The sequence below is a fragment of the Tachypleus tridentatus genome, chromosome 6 (assembly GCF_004210375.1).
Source record: "Tachypleus tridentatus isolate NWPU-2018 chromosome 6, ASM421037v1, whole genome shotgun sequence".
In the NCBI taxonomy this organism is placed as follows: Eukaryota; Metazoa; Arthropoda; class Merostomata; order Xiphosura; family Limulidae; genus Tachypleus; species Tachypleus tridentatus.
The window spans coordinates 143636727-143662122 of NC_134830.1; the positions used below are offsets into that span (position 1 = coordinate 143636727).

The 25396-nt window shown below is 33.5% G+C and overlaps 1 protein-coding gene across 6 annotated transcripts in view; it reads left to right on the forward strand.

The window, feature by feature from the left end:
• Nucleotides 1-25396, forward strand: part of LOC143253925 (uncharacterized) — a 54217-nt gene that overhangs the window by 23566 nt on the left and 5255 nt on the right. For 4 of the 6 annotated variants that reach the window (XM_076508528.1, XM_076508525.1, XM_076508526.1 and 1 more), the window contains 5 exons: nt 11881-12024; nt 13099-13129; nt 17869-17915; nt 18090-18212; nt 22906-23058. In XM_076508528.1, the coding sequence (XP_076364643.1) occupies nt 11911-12024; nt 13099-13129; nt 17869-17915; nt 18090-18212; nt 22906-23058 (468 nt within the window). In that variant the 5' untranslated portion in view covers nt 11881-11910. The remainder of the gene's footprint in view (nt 1-11880; nt 12025-13098; nt 13130-17868; nt 17916-18089; nt 18213-22905; nt 23059-25396) is intronic. The other 2 variants (XM_076508530.1, XM_076508529.1) reach the window with 1 other exon arrangement.

Consider the following 25396-nt stretch of genomic DNA (forward strand, 5'->3'; position numbering starts at 1 on the left):
GTTATTATACTAGCGTTTAAATGTACTGGTTATTATACTAGTGTTAACTGTACTGATTATTATACTAGTGTTAACTGTACTGATTATTATAGAAGTGTTTAACTGTACTGGTTATTATACTAATGTTAAATGTACTGGTTATTATACTAGTGTTAACTGTACTGATTATTATACTAGTGTTAACTGTACTGATTATTATACTAGTGTTAACTGTACTGATTATTATAGAAGTGTTTAACTGTACTGGTTATTATACTAGCGTTTAAATGTACTGGTTATTATACTAGCGTTTAAATGTACTGATTATTATACTAGTGTTTAAAAGTACTGGCTATTATACTAGTGTAAACTGTACTGGTTATTATACTAGCGTTTAAATGTACTGATTATTATACTAGTGTTTAACTGTACTTGTTATTATACTAATGTTAACTGTACTGATTATTATACTAGTGTTAACTGTACTGATTATTATACTAGTGTTAACTGTACTGATTATTATACTAGTGTTAACTGTACTTGTTATTATACTAATATTAACTGTACTGATTATTATACTAGTGTTAACTGTACTGATTATTATACTAGTGTTAACTGTACTTGTTATTATACTAATATTAACTGTACTGATTATTATACTAATATTAACTGTACTGATTATTATACTAGTGTTAACTGTACTGATTATTATACTAGTGTTATTAACTGTAACTTACTGATTATTATACTAGTGTTGATTAACTGTACTACTTGTTATTATACTAGTGTTAACTGCACTGATTATTATACTAGTGTTAACTGTACTTGTTATTATACTAATATTAACTGTACTTGTTATTATACTAGTGTTAACTGTACTTGTTATTATACTAGTGTTAACTGTACTGATTATTATACTAGTGTTAACTGTACTTGTTATTATACTAGTGTTAACTGTACTGATTATTATACTAGTGTTAACTGTACTGATTATTATACTAGTGTTAACTGTACTGATTATTATACTAGTGTTAACTGTACTGATTATTATACTAGTGTTAACTGTACTTGTTATTATACTAATATTAACTGTACTGATTATTATACTAGTGTTTAACTGTACTTGTTATTATACTAGTGTTAACTGTACTGATTATTATACTAGTGTTAACTGTACTGATTATTATACTAGTGTTAACTGTACTGATTATTATACTAGTGTTAACTGTACTTGTTATTATACTAATATTAACTGTACTGATTATTATACTAGTGTTTAACTGTACTTGTTATTATACTAGTGCTAACTGTACTGATTATTATACTAGTGTTAACTGTACTGATTATTATACTAGTGTTAACTGTACTTGTTATTATACTAGTGTTAACTGTACTGATTATTATACTAGTGTTAACTGTACTGGTTATTATACTAGCGATTAAATGTACTGATTATTATACTAGTGTTTAACTGTACTTGTTATTATACTAATGTTAACTGTACTGATTATTATACTAGTGTTAACTGTACTGATTATTATACTAGTGTTAACTGTACTGATTATTATACTAGTGTTAACTGTACTTGTTATTATACTAATATTAACTGTACTGATTATTATACTAGTGTTTAACTGTACTTGTTATTATACTAGTGTTAACTGTACTGATTATTATACTAGTGTTAACTGTACTGATTATTATACTAGTGTTAACTGTACTTGTTATTATACTAGTGTTAACTGTACTTGTTATTATACTAGTGTTAACTGTACTGATTATTATACTAGTGTTAACTGTACTGATTATTATACTAGTGTTAACTGTACTTGTTATTATACTAATATTAACTGTACTGATTATTATACTAGTGTTTAACTGTACTTGTTATTATACTAGTGTTAACTGTACTGATTATTATACTAGTGTTAACTGTACTGATTATTATACTAGTGTTAACTGTACTGATTATTATACTAGTGTTAACTGTACTTGTTATTATACTAATATTAACTGTACTGATTATTATACTAGTGTTTAACTGTACTTGTTATTATACTAGTGTTAACTGTACTGATTATTATACTAGTGTTAACTGTACTGATTATTATACTAGTGTTAACTGTACTGATTATTATACTAGTGTTAACTGTACTTGTTATTATACTAGTGTTAACTGTACTTGTTATTATACTAATATTAACTGTACTGATTATTATACTAGTGTTTAACTGTACTTGTTATTATACTAGTGTTAACTGTACTGATTATTATACTAGTGTTAACTGTACTGATTATTATACTAATATTAACTGTACTGATTATTATACTAGTGTTAACTGTACTTGTTATTATACTAGTGTTAACTGTACTGATTATTATACTAGTGTTAACTGTACTTGTTATTATACTAGTGTTAACTGTACTGATTATTATACTAGTGTTTAACTGTACTTGTTATTATACTAGTGTTAACTGTACTGATTATTATACTAGTGTTAACTGTACTGATTATTATACTAGTGTTAACTGTACTTGTTATTATACTAGTGTTAACTGTACTTGTTATTATACTAGTGTTAACTGTACTGATTATTATACTAGTGTTAACTGTACTTGTTATTATACTAGTGTTAACTGTACTGATTATTATACTAGTGTTAACTGTACTGATTATTATACTAGTGTTAACTGTACTGATTATTATACTAGTGTTTAACTGTACTGATTATTATACTAGTGTTTAACTGTACTGATTATTATACTAGTGTTAACTGTACTTGTTATTATACTAGTGTTAACTGTACTGATTATTATACTAGTGTTAACTGTACTGATTATTATACTAGTGTTAACTGTACTTGTTATTATACTAATATTAACTGTACTGATTATTATACTAGTGTTTAACTGTACTTGTTATTATACTAGTGTTAACTGTACTGATTATTATACTAGTGTTAACTGTACTGATTATTATACTAGTGTTAACTGTACTTGTTATTATACTAATATTAACTGTACTGATTATTATACTAGTGTTTAACTGTACTTGTTATTATACTTGTGTTAACTGTACTGATTATTATACTAGTGTTAACTGTACTGGTTATTATACTAGCGTTTAAATGTACTGATTATTATACTAGTGTTTAACTGTACTTGTTATTATACTAATGTTAACTGTACTGATTATTATACTAGTGTTAACTGTACTGATTATTATACTAGTGTTAACTGTACTTGTTATTATACTAGTGTTAACTGTACTGATTATTATACTAGTGTTAACTGTACTGATTATTATACTAGTGTTAACTGTACTTGTTATTATACTAGTGTTAACTGTACTGATTATTATACTAGTGTTTAACTGTACTTGTTATTATACTAGTGTTAACTGTACTGATTATTATACTAGTGTTAACTGTACTGATTATTATACTAGTGTTAACTGTACTTGTTATTATACTAGTGTTAACTGTACTTGTTATTATACTAGTGTTAACTGTACTGATTATTATACTAGTGTTAACTGTACTTGTTATTATACTAGTGTTAACTGTACTGATTATTATACTAGTGTTAACTGTACTGATTATTATACTAGTGTTAAATGTACTGATTATTATACTAGTGTTAACTGTACTTGTTATTATACTAATGTTAACTGTACTGATTATTATACTAGTGTTAACTGTACTGATTATTATACTAGTGTTAACTGTACTTGTTATTATACTAGTGTTAACTGTACTGATTATTATACTAGTGTTAACTGTACTGATTATTATACTAGTGTTAACTGTACTTGTTATTATACTAGTGTTAACTGTACTGATTATTATACTAGTGTTAACTGTACTTGTTATTATACTAGTGTTAACTGTACTGATTATTATACTAGTGTTAACTGTACTATTTATTTTAAAAGCATGAAGTGTACACTCCAACCTTGTGATAATTGTAATACCCTGCCCTTTCCTTCCTCTCACAAAAAATACGTATAGTATATATGGTTAAGTACAGTTAGTACGGTACATATGAACAAGAACGATGATGTTTATCTTACAAACGTTACAGATTCAGAGGAAGCGTACTCAATTATTTCCACACTCAGTGCGGGCGTGGCCTATTTGTTGACGTCCAGGATGTCGGTGTTTCGAGAAGGATTCAGCTTAGTGTCCATACATCTTTCAGTCTATCAACAACAAGTCTAGAACATTGCTGAAGAAATAATTTATTATATAATATTTTATTCCGCAGTGTCGTATAGCCATTAATAAGATGAGTGTTTAATTTAGATAGAGATTGCTGTTGGGAATGTACGTGTTCCAAAATTCCTGTACGTTTAGCTATCCCTTGTGTATAAGTTGACACTGGAACATTTGGGGCTACATTTCATACTCGTTATAATATTTTGCTTTGCTGTTTTTTTTTTTTATTCCGTACAAAGCTACACGAGGGCTATCTGGGCTAGCCTTCACTAATTTAGCAGTGTAAGACTAAAGGAAAAACAGTTAGTCATCACCACCCACCGACATATCTTAGGCTACTCTTTTACCAATGAATAGTGAGATTGCGCGTGATATTATTATGTCCATACGGCTGAAAGGGTGAACATGTTTGGTGTGACAGGGATTCGACCCCACGACTTTCATATTACGAGTTAAGCGCCCTAGCTACCTAGCCATGCCAGGCCTAAACTGAAATAAAAAACTGTTTATTATAAAACAAAAATTAATTCTGATTCAGAAAATATTATTTTATTTTTCAAGCCCAAATATGGTTAAGCACTTGAAATAAGCATATTTCGGTCACTGCTAAAATTAATTGTTATTGATTCCTGGTATTGAGAAATGGATGGAAGGGTTCTGTTTTGGTGTTTAAAAAAAGACAAAAACTTTCGACGTAGAACCGGTGTTGTTTGTAGATGTTAAGATTCTGTTGGTGTGTGTTGTATATTAAAATTATGTTGATATAGTTGAGTGAATGTTACTTCGTACATCAATAGTTTACTGTCATTGCTAGATCAGTGTTGTCTTCTGTACTAGATTCTACTGTCACTGTTGAATCAGTCTTGTCTTCTGTATTAAGATTATAATGTCACTGTTGAATCTGTGTTGTCTTCTGTATTAAGATTATAATGTCACTGTTGAATCAGTGTTGTCTTCTCTATTAATATTCTACTGCCACTGTTGAATCTGTGTTGTCTTTCTGTATTAAGATTCTACTGTCACTGTTGAATCTGTGTTGTCTTCTGTATTAAGATTCTACTGTCACTGTTGAATCTGTGTTGTCTTCTGTATTAAGATTCTACTGTCACTGTTGAATCTGTGTTGTCTTCTGTATTAAGATTCTACTGTCACTGTTGAATCTGTGTTGTCTTCTGTATTAAGATTCTACTGTCACTGTTGAATCTGTGTTGTCTTCTGTATTAAGATTCTACTGTCACTGTTGAATCTGTGTTGTCTTCTGTATTAAGATTCTACTGTCACTGTTGAATCAGTGTTGTCTTCTGTATTAATATTCTACTGTCACTGTTGAATCAGTGTTGTCTTCTGTATTTAGATTCTACTGTCACTGTTGAATCAGTGTTGTCTTCTGTATTAAGATTCTACTGTCACTGTTGAATCAGTGTTGTCTTTTTGTATTAATATTCTACTGTCACTGTTGAATCAGTGTTGTCTTCTCTATTTAGATTCTACTGTCACTGTTGCATCAGTGTTGCCTTCTGTATTTAGATTCTACTGTCACTGTTGAATCAGTGTTGTCTTCTCTATTTAGATTCTACTGTCACTGTTGAATCAGTGTTGTCTTCTCTATTTAGATTCTACTGTCACTGTTGCATCAGTGTTGTCTTCTGTATTTAGATTCTACTGTCACTGTTGAATCAGTGTTGTCTTTTTGTATTAATATTCTACTGTCACTGTTGAATCAGTGTTGTCTTTTTGTATTAATGTTCTACTGTCACTGTTAAATCAGTGTTGTCTTCTGTATTTAGATTCTACTGTCACTGTTGAATCAGTGTTATCTTCTGTATTAAGATTCTACTGTCACTGTTGAATCAGTGTTGTCTTTTTGTATTAATATTCTACCGTCACTGTTGAATCAGTGTTGTTTTCTGTATTAAGATTCTACTGTCACTGTTGAATCAGTGTTGTCTTTTTGTATTAATATTCTACTGTCACTGTTGAATCAGTGTTGTCTTCTGTATTTAGATTCTACTGTCACTGTTGAATCTGTGTTGTCTTCTGTATTTAGATTCTACTGTCACTGTTGAATCAGTGTTGTCTTCTCTATTAAGACTTACTGTCGTGACTAGATCAGCGTTGTTCTCTATATTAAAAATGAACTGAAAAGATTTTATTTTCATTGGTAAGACGAACCAGGGTTGTTAGATATTGGTTGTCGAAGGAAACAGTTGCATATTTATGAATACAACACCGATTGAAATAAATAGTGTGTGTGTGGTGATTTATTAACACACGTCCTAATTATTTTCCAAAGAAGGTTTAATCAGCTCAGAAGAACAGAGAGAATAAGTGCATGTGTGAGGTTGTCTTTCTAGAGTATTTGTTTTACTCAGAGACGACTTTCTTGGTTCATACCTGCCAAGTACTTAAACGTCACGTGACATGTTTTCGAAGGAGTAACCACGTTAAGAGAAATAAAGTATTTGACTTTCAAATACTTGCTGTAGCTATAAAGTGGTCGAGTGGGAATAACTTGTTCCTGAGGTAGGTTTAGTAGTTATTTCTTTATTACTACAGTTTTTTTTTTTTTATATTGGTGGAAACAAAAAAGGGGGGAATGGAAGAGCTTTTCACGAAACCTCACTGAAAACCTACAAAATACAGCGATGATCTAATGTGTACAAAATACAATATTCTCGAGTTGGATCTAAATGTAATTTATTCAAAATGTTTGTTTTAATTTCGTGCAAAGCTACACGAGGGCTATCTGAGTTAGCCGTCCCTAATTTAGCAGTGTAAGACTAGAGGGAAGGCAGCTAGTCATCACCACCCACCGCCAATTCTTGGGGTACTCTTTTACCAACGAATAGTGGGATTGACCGTAACTTAGTAACACCCCCACGGCTGAAAGAACAAGCTTGTTTAGTATAACGGGTGTTCGAACCCGCGACCCTCAGGTTATGATTCGAACGCCTTAACCACCTGGCCATGCCAGCCTCTGCAAAATGTAAACAGCGTTTTTTATTTATGGGAAGGTATGATGTTTCGGCCAATTCCGCTGTTTGTTAGTAAAGAATACCCCAATGACTGGTGGTAGGTGGAGTTGACTGCTTGTCTCCCTCCCTCCCAGTTTATCACTTAAAAGTTAGAGTCGGCTAGTGGAGATAGCTTTCGACTAGTTTTGCGCGAGATTCATTAACAAAATAATTATCACGACACCTACTTACGCGCCACCATGCTACTTAAGCAATTGATAATTTCAAAATAAACGTTGGATCGTATCATACTGCACACCCCTATAAAAATAATCAGACGTAATAGCCTTCCCACTGGAGCAGTGATATATCTGCTGATTTATAGTGCTAGAAACTGGGTTTTGATATCTATGGTGGCAGAGTATAGAGTGCCCTTTGTGTAGCTTTGTGCTTAATAACAAACATCAAACATAATAATTCCTCATCTAGATCTACTGACCTGAAGGAGACACCAGTGATGTAGCTAGGAAAATGTTTCAGGGGTCAAAACTCATTAAACTCCTTTTCTGTCTTCTTTCGTGTTCAGTGACACCAATCACTTGTGCAGAAGAGCGTGATTATCAGTTACAATTATAACGCTTCAAAAGCTTAAAGTGCTATCAAGAGTTGGTCCTTGGGTCCTCTGATCTACAGCCTGGCATGTCAACCATTTAATACAGTTTATTCAGAAAATCACCCAGTTTCCCAACTGAACTTTTTTGTTTTAAACGTAAAAAAAAGATTGAACGTAAATTAACAGATCAAGATAATTAAAACAGCGATTTTCAAAACTTGAACAGTTTCACTGTTTGCTGAAAACTGAAACTGGCTTTGTTTAGATTCGCCATTCATAAAAACAAACAAACAAACAAACAGGTGCACACCTGAAAGATGCTGTCTTAGTTTAACCACTAATTCAGATGTTTCAAACCTATGTTCTATTTTTAGAATAGAATTCTCATTAGTCTAGAACCAAAGCCTTCTGTAGTTATACGGTGCCAAGACTTTTAATCAGATGTATCGTTAAGTTGTGGGCACTAAGACAGTGGTATGGTCGATGTAATCAGATGTATCGTTAAGTTGTGGGCATAATCAAATCAGATAATGGGGCACTAAGACAGTTTGGTCGATGTTTGTATCGTTGTTTTAAGACAGTCTTAATCAGATGAGTTAAGTCAACAGTGGTATGGTCGATGCTTTATAATCAACATAATGGCCAGTTTTGTTTTTCATTGTTTTAATCTTATGGAGAGTCAACTCTCTTGGACTAAAAATTGTACGACAGTGAAGCTCTAAGTTTTTATGCTGGAATAACAGTGCTTAAGTCTGTTAACCTGTTATTTATGGTGCCATTATTTTTATTGTCAAGTCTGCTAAGCTACCGAGTTTATGTAAAACTGTTAAACTAGCGATTGTTATAATATTAGCAGTGTTGTTGAGTCTATTGAACTAGCGATTGTTATAATATTAGCACTGTTGCTGAGTCTATTGAACTAACAGTTGTTGTAATATTGGTACTATTTCTGAATCTATTGAACTAACAGTTGTTGTAATATTGGTACTATTGCTGAGTCTGTTGAACTAGCAGTTGTTGTAATATTGGCACTGTTTTTGAGTCTATTGAACTAGCAGTTGTTATAATATTGGCACTATTTTTGAGTCTATTAAACTAGCAGTTGTTATAATATTAGCACTATTGCTGAGTCTATTGAACTAACAGTTGTTATAATATTGGCACTATTTTTGAGTCTGCTAAACTAGCAGTTGTTATAATATTAGCACTGTTGCTGAGTCTATTGAACTAACAGTTGTTATAATATTGGCACTATTTTTGAGTCTGTTAAACTAGCAGTTGTTATAATATTGGCACAATTTTTGAGTCTGTTAAACTAGCAGTTGTTATAATGTTAGCACTGTTGCTGAGTCTATCGAACTAACAGTTGTTACAATATTAGCACTGTTTTTGTGTCTGTTAAATTAGAAGTTGTTATGATATTAACACTGTTGTTGGATCTGCTAAGCTAGAAGTTATAATATTAGCACTGTTGTTAAGCTTGTTAAACTAGCAGTCATTATGATATTAGCACTGTTTTTGGATCTGCTAAACTAGCAGTTGTTACAGTATTAGCACTGTTGTTGAGTCTGTTAAACTGGAAATTGTGATAATATTAGCACTGTTGTTGGATCTGCTAAGCTAGCAGTTATAATATTAGCACTGTTGTTGAGCCTGTTAAACTAGCAGTTGTTTTAATATTAGCACTGTTGTTGAGTCTATTAAACTAACAGTTGTTACAATATTAGTACTGTTGTTGAGCCCATTAAACTAAGTTGTTATAATATTAGCACTTTTTGTGTCTGTTATATTAGAAGTTGTTATGATATTAGCACTGTTGTTGTATCTGCTAGGCTAGAAGTTATAATATTAGCACTGTTGTTAAGCTTGTTAAACTAGCAGTCGTTATAATATTAGCACTGTTTTTGGATCTGCTAAGCTAGCAGTTATTACAGTATTAGCACTGTTGTTGAGTCTGTTAAACTGGAAATTGTGATAATATTAGCACTGTTGTTGGATCTGCTAAGCTAGCAATTATAATATTAGCACTGTTGTTGAGCCTGTTAAACTAGCAGTTGTTTTAATATTAGCACTGTTTTTGAGTCTGTAGTACAGCAGATGTTAAGTTTTTGGAACTCGTTTTGAAGCAGTTGACAATTGATGACCTTTTCATAAACAAAACAACTCTAACCAACAATTGTAACATGAAGCTTGTCCAAAGTTTCTAAACGTGAAATAAAAATTTCAAGCTTGTAAGGTATTTGAATAACACTATGTAACAAAATTTTTACTTTTTATTGTTCTTGTGCAAAAAGTGTTATTTCCTTATTGCTTATGCCTGAAGTAAATGAAAAAAGACTTATTTTTGTCTTCAAACTTTGCTTTTGTGACCTGCGAACGTATAACGAAAACATGATGGAGACTATTTTTGGGGCGATACGTGAAAGTGATTTACATTACAGACGCAAATCTTGAAAAACTACTCACTTCTAAACATTTTTGTATAACTTTAGTATACGTACATGTAAATCTTGATTCATATGTTGTTTTTATTCAGACCTTATGTAAATGAAAATGTGCAAATTTGCATGTTTTTACATAGTTTGTTTGTTTGTTTTTGAATTTCGCATAAAGCTGCTCGAGGGCTATCTGTGCTAGCCGTCCCTAATTTAGCATTGTAAGACTAGAAGGAAGGCAACTAGTCATCACCACCCACCGCCAACTCTTGAGCTACTCTTTTACCAACGAATAGTGGGATTGACCGTCACATTATAACGCCCCCACGGCTGGAAGGGCGAGCATGTTTGGTGCGACGGGGACGCGAACCCTCGACCCTCAGAATACGAGTTGCACGCCTTAACACGCTTGGCCATGCCGGGCCATTTTACATAGAAAATGGGTTAATTTGTAAATTTCATTATCCAGGTTACAAAAGGAAAGTTTGAAGGGAATAATGGTCATTTTCTGTACTTTTATAACATAAGCAATTAAGAAATAATACATACTATCCAGGAACAAAATTTGTGTTACATTGTGTAATCGTTGTGTGGTTTAAGGTGTAACAAAGAAATCATAGGTTGAAGTTTAACGCTCTTTTTCTTCCGGTGAGTCAGCGGTAAGTTTACTGACTTACTCTGCAAAAATCCGGAGTTCTGTTCCGGTGGACAGAGTAGGTATAGCCCATTAAGTAGCTTTGCGCTAAAATAAACAAACAAATAATTAACGCTCTCTGCCCAATGGAGTGTGAAATATGACAAGCTTACATACGTAGGCAGCTAGTTTCTGCAACAGTGTAGTGGGTCAAGATAGTGCTATGTTAAAGTTAATTATGTTCTCAAAACATATGTGATTATTGTACATCATCTTAGATACTTCATGCCAAAATAATTTTAAGCTTTCCTCCAAGCTGAAATAATAACGTCACAGTAAAGTCTGACTACATAAGATTAACCTTGAATTATTAGCAGACTTTTATTGATAGATACGTTTAGCGTTTAATCTTCTCCATTAGGCTTAGGCTGCGGTTCGTTTGGTAGGTACTTAACAGTGTCTAATCTTCGTCTTTAGGTTCAGGCAGGGATTGTTTTGATAGATACTTCATGTGTCCATTTTTTATCTTTTGGCTTAAACTGAGATTCTGTTGCTAGGTGCTTCTTATGTTTTAATATTCGTCTTTAGGTTTAGCTAGGATTCTATTGAAAGATACTTCATGTCCCTGATCTTCGTGTATAGGCTTAGGTTGGACTTTCGTTGATAGGTATTTCTTGTATGTAATATACGTCATTAGGCTTGGGATGCGTTGTATTTTATTAGGTATCTTATGGTTTAAACATATAATTATAGCCTCTTTCAGTTTTTAAAAGCGTGCCGTTGATGTATAAGGTGGTACATGGGTTGGAATTATTTTATTTATAGATAATTTAGTGAGAAAACTCGCCGGGAAAATAATGAAAAAAGCAAGTAAAAGTAATTTGTACTGATCTTTTGGATCTTGTCGTCGTCCTTGTACCCGTATTTGGGAATAATTATGTTCAGAGTTAATTGGAAAATGTTAATCTTCCAATTAGATGCACTGACTTACTGTAAAGTATCACTGTTCATTTATAAAGTGACTGATTTTATTTCTTTCTGTTTGCAGATAAACCGCACGTAAGTGTCAATTTTCACTATGCCGTCTGACCAAGATAACAGCAGCAGTAGTGGTAGTGGGAGGAATAATCCAAACGTGACCACCACAACAGTGATTACCAGAAGAGTAGAACCTGGTCCTCCTCAAGAACTGGTAACAAAGGCTACTTTAATACCGAACAAACCACTTTTGCAACTAACATTATTAAATAATATGTATTTTCGGTAATGAAATTTCCCGCCATCTATCGGAGCATACAAAAAATACATACAAGTTTTGTAACAAACATTGCTTTCAAAACGAATTCATAACAGATTCTTCCTGTTTAAAATTTCTCTAATATTCTGTGCAATATATTGAAAATATTATGCATAATAAAATTAAATATAAATTACAAATCAAACAAATTAACTGATTGGATTTGCTTAAAAATCTCAAAACAAATTTCATGTTTTTATGTATTAACCAATGTTTAGTCAATAATGTACTGTATTATTTAACGTCAAAACATTAAAAAAAAAAAAATCTTATGATTACATCTTTTTCTAATAAATGTTTATACATGTTATATAAAAATGTGTCAATATAATTTTGACTGATACATACAAGAAATGCAAGGACCATATAATGAACTCTGCTTCACCTATTACAGTTTAGGTTTAACAATTTATTTAACATTAGATATTCATGTTGTTATTCCTGAAAGTTTTCTGTGTTTGTTTTTAGTGATTGATACACCATCTTTCAAAAACTAAATATTGTTCGTGTGTGCCTTTTACTAAGTTTTCATTAGGCCTCGAAATACAACAAATGGTGTTTCATTTTCATGTTGTTGTGATCTTATTTACTGATAAAACAACTCCACAAACATCGAACCAAGTTGTTTTATAATTTCAAATCTTAACGAATACATTCACAAAACGTGAAGTCGCTGTGGCAAAATTAACTTCAGATTATATTTTTTATTATGTACTATGGGCTAAGACTACTATCCGCAAAACATATATATCACTTGTGCTTATAAACTTATGTGGTTTGGAGTACTTTCTCATCATTAAATGTGTTTTAAAGTTGCTGTTAACTTTTTATTGTGTAAAATATTAATTAAATTTCTAAGTGGTTGAATTTAACATTCTTTTTTGTAATTCGCTTAACAATCGTAAATCAATGCTATATGTTACACAAATTTAATTAACTCTGAAAAATATGTTTTTGTATTTCTGTTAGGCCTCGAATGCTGTTGCCTCAACAAAACAAGGTAAGTTAGGAGAATTCAGTAAAATATCAACATTCTTACACTATTGTAAGACTAACATTAAATAGGAAGGTATAACTAAAGTATAAATGTCTTCTAACCTTGAGGCTTGCCGTCAATATTTGTTCCTTAAAAGGGACATTATTTTTTAGTTATTTAAACTGATGTCCTTAGTTGTCTCACTTGGAATTGCTATCTACACTAGCCGTTCCTAATTTAACAGTGAAAGGCTAGAGGAAAGGCAGCTAGTTATTATCACCCACTGCCACCTCTTGAGCTATTATTTTACAAACCATCAGTGGGATAGACCGTCAATTTATAGCGTCACCACGGCTGCAAGGGAGAGCATGTTTGGTGAGATGGGGAATCGAACCTTTATAAGTCATTTGTTGATATTTTTAGTATCTTCGTAGGGACATTCTACCGAAGAGTCAGACACAGCCAAATAACTAGCATACCTGGACTGTGAATAGGAAGATTTATGGTTCACTAATCGTTGCCACAGTAACGACAGTCCACACTTTTGGGCTTTGAGTGTGTTTTAGGAATTATGGCCAAATCTCATCAGACAGGTTGTTTTGTAAAGATTAGTTTAGGCTTAAACATTGGTTTGAGATGTTTTTCTTTTTGTGCACTTCCTCTTGTTTTTAAGAAAAGACTTTTCGTCGTTTTATTAATTACAAATACCAAAAACGAAGATGAATGTAAAAGTACAGATTGTTGTTTTTATCTTTCCGCTTCACTGTAATAACATATCGTGTTTTAAAAAGCGCTTGTCACGTCTTAGTTCATAAGGCTTTACTGTTAACTAAGTCGTTACAAGTTTTTAATTTCGAGAACTTACCTTTCCTTATTTCCTTCATAAACAAACATAAGAGGCGTCGAACCGGGAGTGCTATAGTGTCCCCATATTTGAATAATACATCAACTGTAAATTATATTATTATATTGATTTTTTTTGGGGGACATGCCTCCAGATCCTCTAGATTGAGCTGTCCTGTTTATTAATTCAGCACGTAGGTGACAACTCTACAAATTTTTATGCAATTATCTTGTAGGGCCTGGTAGTTGGGGTAACATATTTGCAATCTGCAGGTCGCGGGTTCGAATTTCCGTCAACGCACATACTCGACTTTCTACAGTAGGGACGTTACTATGATCACGATCAGTTCCACTGTTCTTTGGTAAAAGAGTATCCCAAGAGTTTGCGGTAGGCGTTGTTGACTTTAAAAAAGTTAAAACGGCTAATTCAGATAGCTCTCGAATAGCTTTTCGCCAAATTTAACAAACAAACAATACAATTCTTTGAACAGCAGTAAGCAAAGTAGGGGAGAAACACCACGAAACATCATAAAAAATTCTACAGAAAATAGATACACGAGCCAAGCAACGATAAATATCGCGCTCACACATATCACAGAGAAACTACACATGTTGCAAAATGTAGCCCTTGCAGCAATATACAGTGTTTTGAAAACCACAATTTATATAAATACACGAACCTTCATATACTATGTGAGCTACTCCTAGATATTTAGAGGCCCGGCATGGCCAGATGGTTAAGGCACTCGACTCGCAATCCGAGGGTTGCGGGTTCCAATCCCCGTCACACCAAACATGCTCACCCTTTCAGGCGTTGGGGCGTTATAATGTAACTGTCAATCCCAATATTCGCTGGTAAAAGAGTATTCCAAACGTTGGCAGTGGGTGGTGATGACAGCTGTCTTTCCTCTAGTCTTACACTACTAAATACGGGATGGCTAGCGCAGATAGCCATCGTGTAGCTTTGCGCGAATTTATAAAAAGATTAACAAATCTAGATAGTTCAAACAGCAATTTCCAGAAAATTTCTCAACAAGAGCGAATTACTACGTTCTTTAAATTTCTATGTAATACACAATGAAACTGTGCCTAATCTCTTCTTTTCAGTTAATATCTACTGTAAGTATAACAACAACCATCATTTGGATAGTTTATTATGAAATTATTAAATAAGGTATTACATGTCGTGATATATTCTCAAGTTGAAAGTGTTGCAACATATGGAACAGTTTGTAATGTGCATGACTATACTTACCAAACTAAGATATGTATATGCAGACCAGATGCACTTCCACAGGGTCCTCGAAAGTGTTCTGTTTCAAGGGTAAATAAAATCAAAGTTGTGAATGAAAGATATTTTTTATTTATTTTGCTTTTGAAATTCATATGTTATATTGTGTTATAAACTACAGAGTGCATAATTCTTCTCGTGATTCATGGCATGCGCACGTTTTAATGATTTTACTACAGTGCATATTACAAGGTTACGCAGCCCTTATGTGACATAATTTTAATGTCTACTGACAGACAATACACTGATGTATAATGGTGCGAATGATTAAAATAAGTGACTCCTTCCAGGCGGCCTTCGGCCCCTTTTTGGGGAAACGAAGAGTAATTTAATCAGTACAATGTGATATACGCGGTACATGAATACATGTGGTATTCATTAAGTAATCTTAATGTATTACTAAGATTATCAACAAATATATAATTCTCATGAATAACGTATAGCATTTAACAGTAAATTAAGATGGTGTAGAAACACATCACCATCTATTGGGGATAACAACACCAGCAAAGGGGGAGCAACATAAACTTGACCCTCCCAGATCGAGATATCAGTTAAAGAAATACACTGCACACTTAACTTCTGAATCTAGAACACGGTACAGGTAGAAATGTATGCTGCCATCTGGAATTAAGGAACGTTATTACTAATTTTCTGTTTACAAATATTCGTATTTGAAGAGGATTTACTGTATTAAATAAAAAAGCTACATGGAAGACTACGTTTTTATAACTAAAAATTAAATTTGAATTTTGTTATTAACTTTCGTTCGTGATTTTGAAGAGATGGCGGCAAAAGTTACTTTAACTCGAGGAAAAATAATTGAATAAGTAAACACGTGAGGAACGTTTAGTAGCCCCGGCATGGCCTGGTGAATAAAGGTAATCAGCTCATAATCTGAGGGTCGCAGGTTCGAATCCACCAAATAGGATCGCCCTTTCAGCCGTAGGGACATTATAATGTTACTGTCAGTCCCACTATTCGTTAGTAAAAGAGTTGCCCAAGAGTTGGCGGTGGGTGGTGATGACTAGCTGCCTTCCCTCTACTCTTACACTGCTAAATTAGGGACGGCTAGTGCAGATAGCCCTCGTGTGGCTTTGCGCGAAATTTAAAACAAACAAATATTTAGTAACATTCTTATCCAACCATCAGGCTCCACTGTTCTTTGATTGGTTCATTAACACATGAATTCAACGTGTCTTAAAATTAGTGAAACCGGAAAGTTTAGGTGTTGTTATTATTTTTAGGTATGTTTCATGGATAAAACGAAAGAACAGCTATTAGTCTATTGCCGTGCTTGGAAATTGTGCATAATTTGTTGTATGGAATGTGTAAAATTTACATTCTACCCACGTGTTTCACAACACTTTTTTTTTCTATAATATTTTATCGTTCCAACAACTTGTTCGTTTATTATTTAGAAACACCCGGAAGAAAAAGACTTGCGCAAACACAGCCATACCTTTAGATCTGATTGGCCGGCGTGAATCAGTTCGCCTACACATAGTAATGTTTGAGAGCTGCACACCACAACGACTAAATTGTTTGTTGTTGTTTTTTAATTTCGCGCAAAGATATACCAGGGCTATCTGCACTAGCCGTCCCTAATTTAGCAGTGTAAGACTAAAGGGAAGGCAGCTAGTCATCACAACTCACCGTCAACTCTTGAGCTACTCTTTTACCAACGAACAGTAGTATTGATCGTCACGTTATAACGTCCCTGCGATTCTTTGATCATAAGTCTAGTGCCTTAACCACCTGGCCATGCCGGGCCCAACGACTAAATAATTCGAATTAATAATGACATTGATACTTGTGTCATATGACATCGAAATGTTGAGTTGGGCCTAAAAATCATTAAGGTTTACCGTGAGCTTGAGAGAAAATTGAAAGCATAAGAGGCATTATATCCACAAACATTATTTGTTCATTTATACGAAAACAAAAACGTGTCGTACAAATCATGTTCAATGTTAAGAGATAGCAGTAGTTAATTGCCGCTACAAACTGCAAGTCATCCACAGTGAGTTGTAGTGAAACACACACCTCACTTGTAGGTGTCCAAATGTTCCTAACCACGCACATACAGTTCTTTATAGGATTTATTTCAGGAAAATCACAATAGGAGACACTGCAATAAAGAAACATTTGTCATTAAGTGATAACTATAGATACTCTATTTTGTATACTTTTTAAAGAATGCTACAGTATAAATAACATTGTATTGAGAACAACACCTAAATATGGCGTTATACGCTCCTAATTTTGATGCTAATAACCACCGTAGGTTTTAACGTTTAACCAAATTATATCAATAACTTTTATTCTGTCTGAATATAAGTTTTTTAAAGCATAAAACATGTATTTCATACACATAAAGTCATATAAAAAGCTGGTTATTGTAATATAAATTATTGTTTTTATGATACATGGAAGATATTTTAAATCTTAGAGCTAAAATTATTCTCAGAACATTTTTTTTATGTTCATAGATGTTCATGGCGCTTCCTAAAAGTTAAATGGCAAATATGCTTTTCAGATATAACATAACATAACATAACATAATAGAATAGAATATAATGAGAATAAATAGTTCAGTAAAGGTATGATTCCTCTTGTTTTTTTCCAGAAGAATGGACCACTTGCAAAAGGGTAGTAAATCACAAAACAAAACAGGTAATTTTAGTGTTTCATTACAATTACTGAAATATAAGGTAACTAAATAACACAATTGTATACGCTAAGTTGTTCTCGCCTTAGAAATAATGTTCAGATTTTATGACATTAATTTTATTATTATTATTATTTATTTTGTAATAAATATGAATAATCTCGGACCAATTTCACTAGGTGGAGACGCGAGTTCAGCGCCAGCTGGTGTACGAAGATGGCAGAATTATTGCCGATAGTGGACCTCAAATTACAACGAAAATGACAGAAGATAATCGAACGGAGGAAACCGAAAACTCGGGTGTAAGTAGTCTGAATAGTACTGATTCAGTTGAGTGCATATTCCAAAATTATTTTACACCTGGTATGAATCGGTGATTATCGTGCCGGATTGTGGATCTGAGGGGTGGAGTTGGGAAATCCTATTCCGCACTTTGGGACTATGTGTGCATTATATAGGTGACTTTCACCATGCAACTAGACAAAAATATCCCAAAAGTTGGCGATTGGTGCTGAGGTGTCTTTTATATATCGAAAAGTACGATGAGTTTGTAAATCGTGCTGGACTGGTAGTTAGGAAAAAGTAGTGTTGAGGTCTTGCAGCATAATGAGGGGCGCTACCTCCAACCATTAAAACAATTTTTCGACTTCCCAGTGATACAGCATATTTACAATGCCAGAAACCGGGTTTCGATACCCATAGTGGGCACAACACAGGTAGCCAGTTGTAGAGTTTTGTGTTCAATTTCAAACAAAGAAACGAGAATTAAGCTATTATCTTGAATTTGTTTTGGACACTTATCTAAAACCAGACAAACTGTAGTGAAATATGTTATTTAAGGCCAGACAAACTATAGTGAAATATGTTATCCAAAGTCAGACAAACTATAGTGAAATATGTTATCCAAAGTCAGACAAACTATAGTGAAATATGTTATCCAAAGTCAGACAAACTACAGTGAAATATGTTATCCAAAGCAAGACAAACTATAGTGAAATATGTTATCCAAAGCCAGACAAACTATAGTGAAATATGTTATCCAAAGTCAGACAAACTATAGTGAAATATGTTATCCAAAGTCAGACAAACTATAGTGAAATATGTTATCCAAAGTCAGACAAACTACAGTGAAATATGTTATCCAAAGTCAGACAAACTATAGTGAAATATGTTATCTAAAGTCAGACAAACTACAGTGAAATATGTTATCTAAAGCAAGACAAACTATAGTGAAATATGTTATCCAAAGCCAGACAAACTATAGTGAAATATGTTATCCAAAGTCAGACAAACTATAGTGAAATATGTTATCCAAAGTCAAACAAACTATAGTGAAATATGTTATCCAAAGCCAGACAAACTATAGTGAAATATGTTATCCAAAGTCAGACAAACTATAGTGAAATATGTTATATCCAAAGTCAGTTACCAAACTAGACAAACTGAAATATGTTATCCAAAGTCAGACAAACTATAGTGAAATATGTTATCCAAAGTCAGACAAACTATAGTGAAATACGTTATCTAAAGCCAGACAAACTATAGTGAAATATGTTTTAAAAAATGTGTAGTAATTCTCTTAGATATTTCGAGAAAAGAGTTTCGATTTAGTGTGTGTGTGGGTCTGATGTAGCCATTTGCTTTAAGACATGAGTGAATATCAATTTGTTGAAGGAACTCATCCACGTGGTTAAGATCTACAGTAGCGATTGGTAAGACATTTCCAAATCCAAATTGTCCGTGAGTACACTTGTCAATCCAAATAGTCCGATATGAATAAAGCTCTTTCTTTGTTTTTACTACGACATATTAGATAACTGTAAACAATTTAATTACAATATGTAACAAAATTTTTACTTTTTCTTTTTCCTAGACAGAAAGTGTTATTTCCGAATTGCTTATGCCTAAAGTAAATGGAAGAGATCTATTTTTCTCTTCAAACTTTGCTTTTATGACCTGGGTAATGAAATTTTCAAATTTACCCATTTTCCAGAACATTCCAGGTAGATTCAGTGCTGAGTAGCTGATAGAGAATGTTTTCGAACTTACGAGAATTTTCAAGAACCTTTTAGAATTTGCTAGAATTTCCATAGTAATATATATACAGGGGCTCACAGTTTAGTTCTAGCTGCCTAAGTGAACACATAGACCTATCCAAGGAGGCTTTACCAAGTTTTCCTGTTATCTTTGCCTTTTGGACAACAGGGACACCGCAGCTCACTACAACAGGAAGCACTGGCCACAATGGACCGAGTTCTCTGTGGAGAGGCACAATGTCAAGTATGAGCCACTAGTGGACCTCCAAAAGGTGTTGTTACAACCATTGCACATAAAGTTGGGTCTTATGAAACAATTTGTCACAGCTCTTGATAAGGAGCCTGCAGCCTTAAAGTACCTTCGAGATCTCTTCCCTAAGCTGTCTGAGACAAAGGTCAAAGCTGGTGTCTTCGTTGGACCATAAATAAAGAAGATCCTGGACTGCACAGAATTCCCAAAGAAGCTCAGTAGTAAGGAAGAAAAGCTTGGGACAGCTTTGTCACAGTGATTCGGGGCTTCTTGGGCAATCACAAGGCCAAACATTATGTGGAACTCGTTGAGGCTCTGGTGAAGAACTACAGCAAAATGGGCTGCAGGATGTCCCTGAAAGTCCATATCTTTGACGCTTATCTTGATAAATACAAGGAGAACATGGGAGCATACTCAGAGGAACAAAGCAAGCGCTTCCACCAAGATATACTGGACTTTGAACATCGCTACCATGGAGCGTATAACTAAAACATCATGGGAGACAATATTTGGGGGCTGATACGTGAAAGTTATTTACATTACAGTCACAAATTTCGAAAACTACTCACTTCTAAACATTTTTGTATAACTATAGTATAAGTACTTGTAAATCTTGATTCACATGTTGTTTTATTCAGAACTTATGTAAATGAAAATGTGCAAATTTGCCCGTTTTTACAAAAAAAAAAAGGTTAATTTCTAAATTTCATTATCAAGGTCACAAAAGCAAAGTTCGGAGGGAATAATGGCCATTTTCTGTACTTTTACAACATAAGCAATTAAGAAATAACACATACTATCCAGGAACACAACTTGTGTTACATAGTGTTATCAGCATTAAGTAACTGATTTGTTTCACTCTTCTTACGAAGCCTCATTTGTGGACTTCACGACGATCAGAAGTCACAATGATTATAGTTGTAATATGCAAAACTATAGTTATTGTATAATGTATTCTTCAATATCGACTCGGTTGATGGCTTCATGGTCATCCTTTGCAGTGGTTAAACGTGGAAAACAGAAGCTGTTTAATTAACTTCCGTTAATTAACTAACTTGTTTTAAAATTGTCGAGACATTGGTAAAATACATGTTGTTTTAATATTAAAACATTAACCGTACTTTACTCCTTGTAAGACGCTACATCGTGAAACACGCATCCTAATTTTCGAAAGACAATTCTAAAAAAACATATTTTGACTCAGAAACCAACACCTTGATGTAACCTTCACGTGTATTCAACCTACTGAGTAAATGCAGTCAAATTCATCATATGTTTCACAGTATATCGACAATATTATTTAAATTGAATGTTTTATGCTATTGAAAATACTTGTAATATGTAAGTAATGAAATTATGATCTGTATGAGAAGCCATTTTGAGTAGACCCTAAGGTAATCTCTCGCCTTAACCCATCATTTTTGAAAGACTCATGGGTATTTTTAAAGTTAGTTTTAAAGAAAATAAGTGCATCTTACAAGGCATAAAATACAGTAAATATTTTTTAGTATGCTTTGGGATATTCGCGAAAGCTAATAAAAAGCTATTTGCGCTAACCATCCCTGATTTTGAACTTGTATGCTAGAGGGAAAACAGATAGTCGACGACATTCACTGCTTACTCTTGTCTGACTGAGTAGTGGGATTTCATCGTCACTCTTATAACGCACCTACTCGAAGACAATCGCAATGGCCGTCCCTAATTTTACGTTGACATACTAGAGGGAAGACGCTTAGTTAACAGCACTCACTGCCAACTGTAGGGCTGTTCTTGTCTGTAAGCTTAGTGACTATCACCCACGGTCCCAAAATGTGAAACATAGTTTACTTTTTCAGTAACAGGACGTGATCACTGGACACATGAATCCATAGTCTGGGTTATGCTCGGGTCCATTTTAATACACTTAACAACAGTGTTGCAAAAGACACAATAGAAGCTAGGCATGGCTTCGAACCTCGGATTTTAGCGTTGTAAGTCCTTAATTTTACCGCCTATCTTCCAGGAGACCCTATAAATTTGAATTAATTCTTAGGAGTAATTTAAATTTGCTTGGACACGAGTTTTATTCTTTAATAAATTCTCAGATATTTCAGATGAATCGTCATTTTCAATAAATTTTTATTTTTATTGCTATTTTGTTTTCTTCTGGAACATATAATTTATTATAAATCCATTATTACACAGAGCTCCCAGTGATCCAATGAATAAATAGGGGATTGGAGAGAGAGACATATTTTACCCACCTGGTGACAAACATTTCAACAACAACATTTTTATATGTTTACTTTTCTTTGTTTTGTTTTAATTTTTTTCGTTTTTTTAAAATATATTTCAGAAGATATGCTTCAAATATATGTGGAGATTTAGAAACGTGTTTTATAAACTGTTATAAACCTTGTATTCTATAGATTGTTTAGGAAATAAAAATATTTCCTTGTTAGATTTTAAGTGAAAATTTCTAATTTTCTAAACATCATCAAGAATTTGATTGGAGATCTGGAGACATTTTTACAGTAAATTTCACTTTTGTATTTAAATTATGTGGTTAATTTTAAGTTGTTATTAATAAGTTAAAGGAATACTTTTAACATTTTGTTCCCTCACTTCCGGAACCTTGTAACAACTGTAAACAAAGAGAGACTATTCGTGACCTTTAGAAATTTAACACATATTTGTTTTTAACAAATGTTTACTAATCTTCAAAAACAGCACAAAAACCTTGGTGATGATCCTGGTCACGAGGCTATACCGGGGGTGCCACGTGTTGTTAGTGAGAAAACCGAAACGCATCAGGTCATGAAGGAAAGTAAAGAAGAAAATATGCAGTTGCACAACGAAACGTTCCATGAATTAACTGGTCCGGTAAGTTCTCGGTGTTATTAAGCCTATATAGTGAATCAAGTACCTTTATGAAATGGGTAATTAAAACTCAACAAAATACCAAGTACCCTAGCCAAATATAACTCTTAAACACATTAACCAGGCTAATAAGTTTGTGTTTTGAATTTCGCGCAAATCTACACGAGAACTATCTGCGCTAGCCGTCCCTAATTTAGCAGTGTAAGACTAGAGAGAAGGTTGCTAGTCATCACCACTCACTCTTGGACTACTCTTCTATCAACGAATACTGGGACTAACCGTCACATTATACCGCCCCCATGATTAAAGGGCGAGCATGTTTGTTGTGACGGGGATTCGAACCTGCTACCCTCAGATTACGACTCGAGCGCCCCAATCACCTGGCCATGGCGGGACAGGCCAGTAAGTATCGTAACATATTGTGCCATCAAAACAAATTAGGTATCTTAATCAGTTATGTCGCTAAAAAAATTAGCATACTGAAAAGTACCTTAACCAGTTGTGTCGCGAAAATAAATTAACCAGTCCCATTTACATGTTATTTAAGTGATAATATATCTCCACTTATTTCTTAGTGTTATCAGATGTGTGATAATAAGTCTGAGTAATTTTCATACCTTACTAATAAAAACCCTTAATAATAAAATTATTTAATAATAAAAACCCTCTCCCTTTGGTTAAGTTCTTTGAATATTTTTTTTGTCTCGAGGTGTTCAAATTAAAATGTTTGTTTTTTGAATTTCGCACAAAGCTACTCGAGGGCTATCTGTACTAGCTGTTTCTAATTTAGCAGTGTAAGACTAGAGGGAAGGCAGCTAGTCATCACCACCCACCGCCAACTCTTGGGCTACTCTTTTACCAACGAATAGTGGGATTGACCGTAATATTATAACACCCCCACGACTGAAAGGGCGAGCATGTTTGGCGCAACGGGGATGCGAACCCGCGACCCTCAACTTACGAGTCACACGCCTTAACACGCTTGGCCATACCGTTCAAGTTAAAACTGTGGAATAATAACAATAATTTCTTTTGAATATCGCCTCAATGTTACACGAGAGCTATCTGCGCTAGACATTCCCAATTTAATAGTGAAAGACTAAATGGACGGCAGCTAATTGTTGAGCTACTCAAACAAATAGTGGGATTAACTATAACATTATAACGTCCCTACGGATGACAGGAAGAGCATGTGTGGGGGATGAAAACTCGAACCCACGACCCTCAGATTATTAGTCAAACACTCTTAACACTTAGCAGTTCTGTTTTTCACGTGCAATAAATAAATAATGATAATTTCCATAATTTCATTTTTACATCAATTGATTTCCATAACTGTGAACATACTTCGCCGTATACACGATTTTATTTAGCATAATAGGTTAAAGTTCAAAGATGGTTGAAATAAGCATACAAACAAGAAACAACAGAGTCAGTTGTATTTTGAGTTTCAATGTTGTAGGGAGCCGGTTTATTTCAATTATAAAATATGTTGAATCATTCATATCAAAAATCTTGCCGAATGAATGATATCAAACATTCATTTATAATTCAAGGTCTTCATTCTGTTGATTTATTATATATCTACAGCGATCACTTATTGCTTTAAATCTCAAAGGGTTGATTAAGTAATGGAAAGCTTTTCGGTTACCATCATAGGTATCGAATTCTTATTTTTAACCTTATTGTATTAGTCTTCAAGCTTACCAATGAATCGTTGTGGGAAGGGGTAGGGTGGTAAAATAATAGCTATTTTGGTATGTAGGCTATTACATCATTAACATCACTTATCTGGACAGCCAGACGTAGCCTTATGATTAACTTAGCATCTAGGTTTAAACCGCGATATTCCATTAAACAAACTTCACACTTTCAGATGTAATGAGGACAACTGTTGCTGCTGATTGCCCTCCTTATGGCCAGAGTTCTAGATGAGGGATTGCCAGGCCTGAAACTTACGGTCTTTTACCGTCTAACTAAGTGTCGCATCAGGTGCCAATCAAATTGTAAATACCAAATACTTTTGCGGAATTAAGACTTACTGAACAAAACAAAAACCTAACTTGGAAAGCTTCAAATAAAAACATCACATAAAAATGTTTTATAGTAAAAATTTATTTTTCTTTCATTTGTCTTAAAACGAAGCCAGACTGGGATGGTTGTGTGGTGTGTGTACCGTTGAGTATCGAACCTTAGATTTTGGCATCTGTAAACATTTCGCTGACCCACCGGGGAATGAGTCACTACTAACCAACTATCAAGGTAGTTGAAATAACTGCTGCACTCTGTGAAGTATTTAATTTAATCAAAGTATAAACTATCTTGAAATAAAAATTGACAG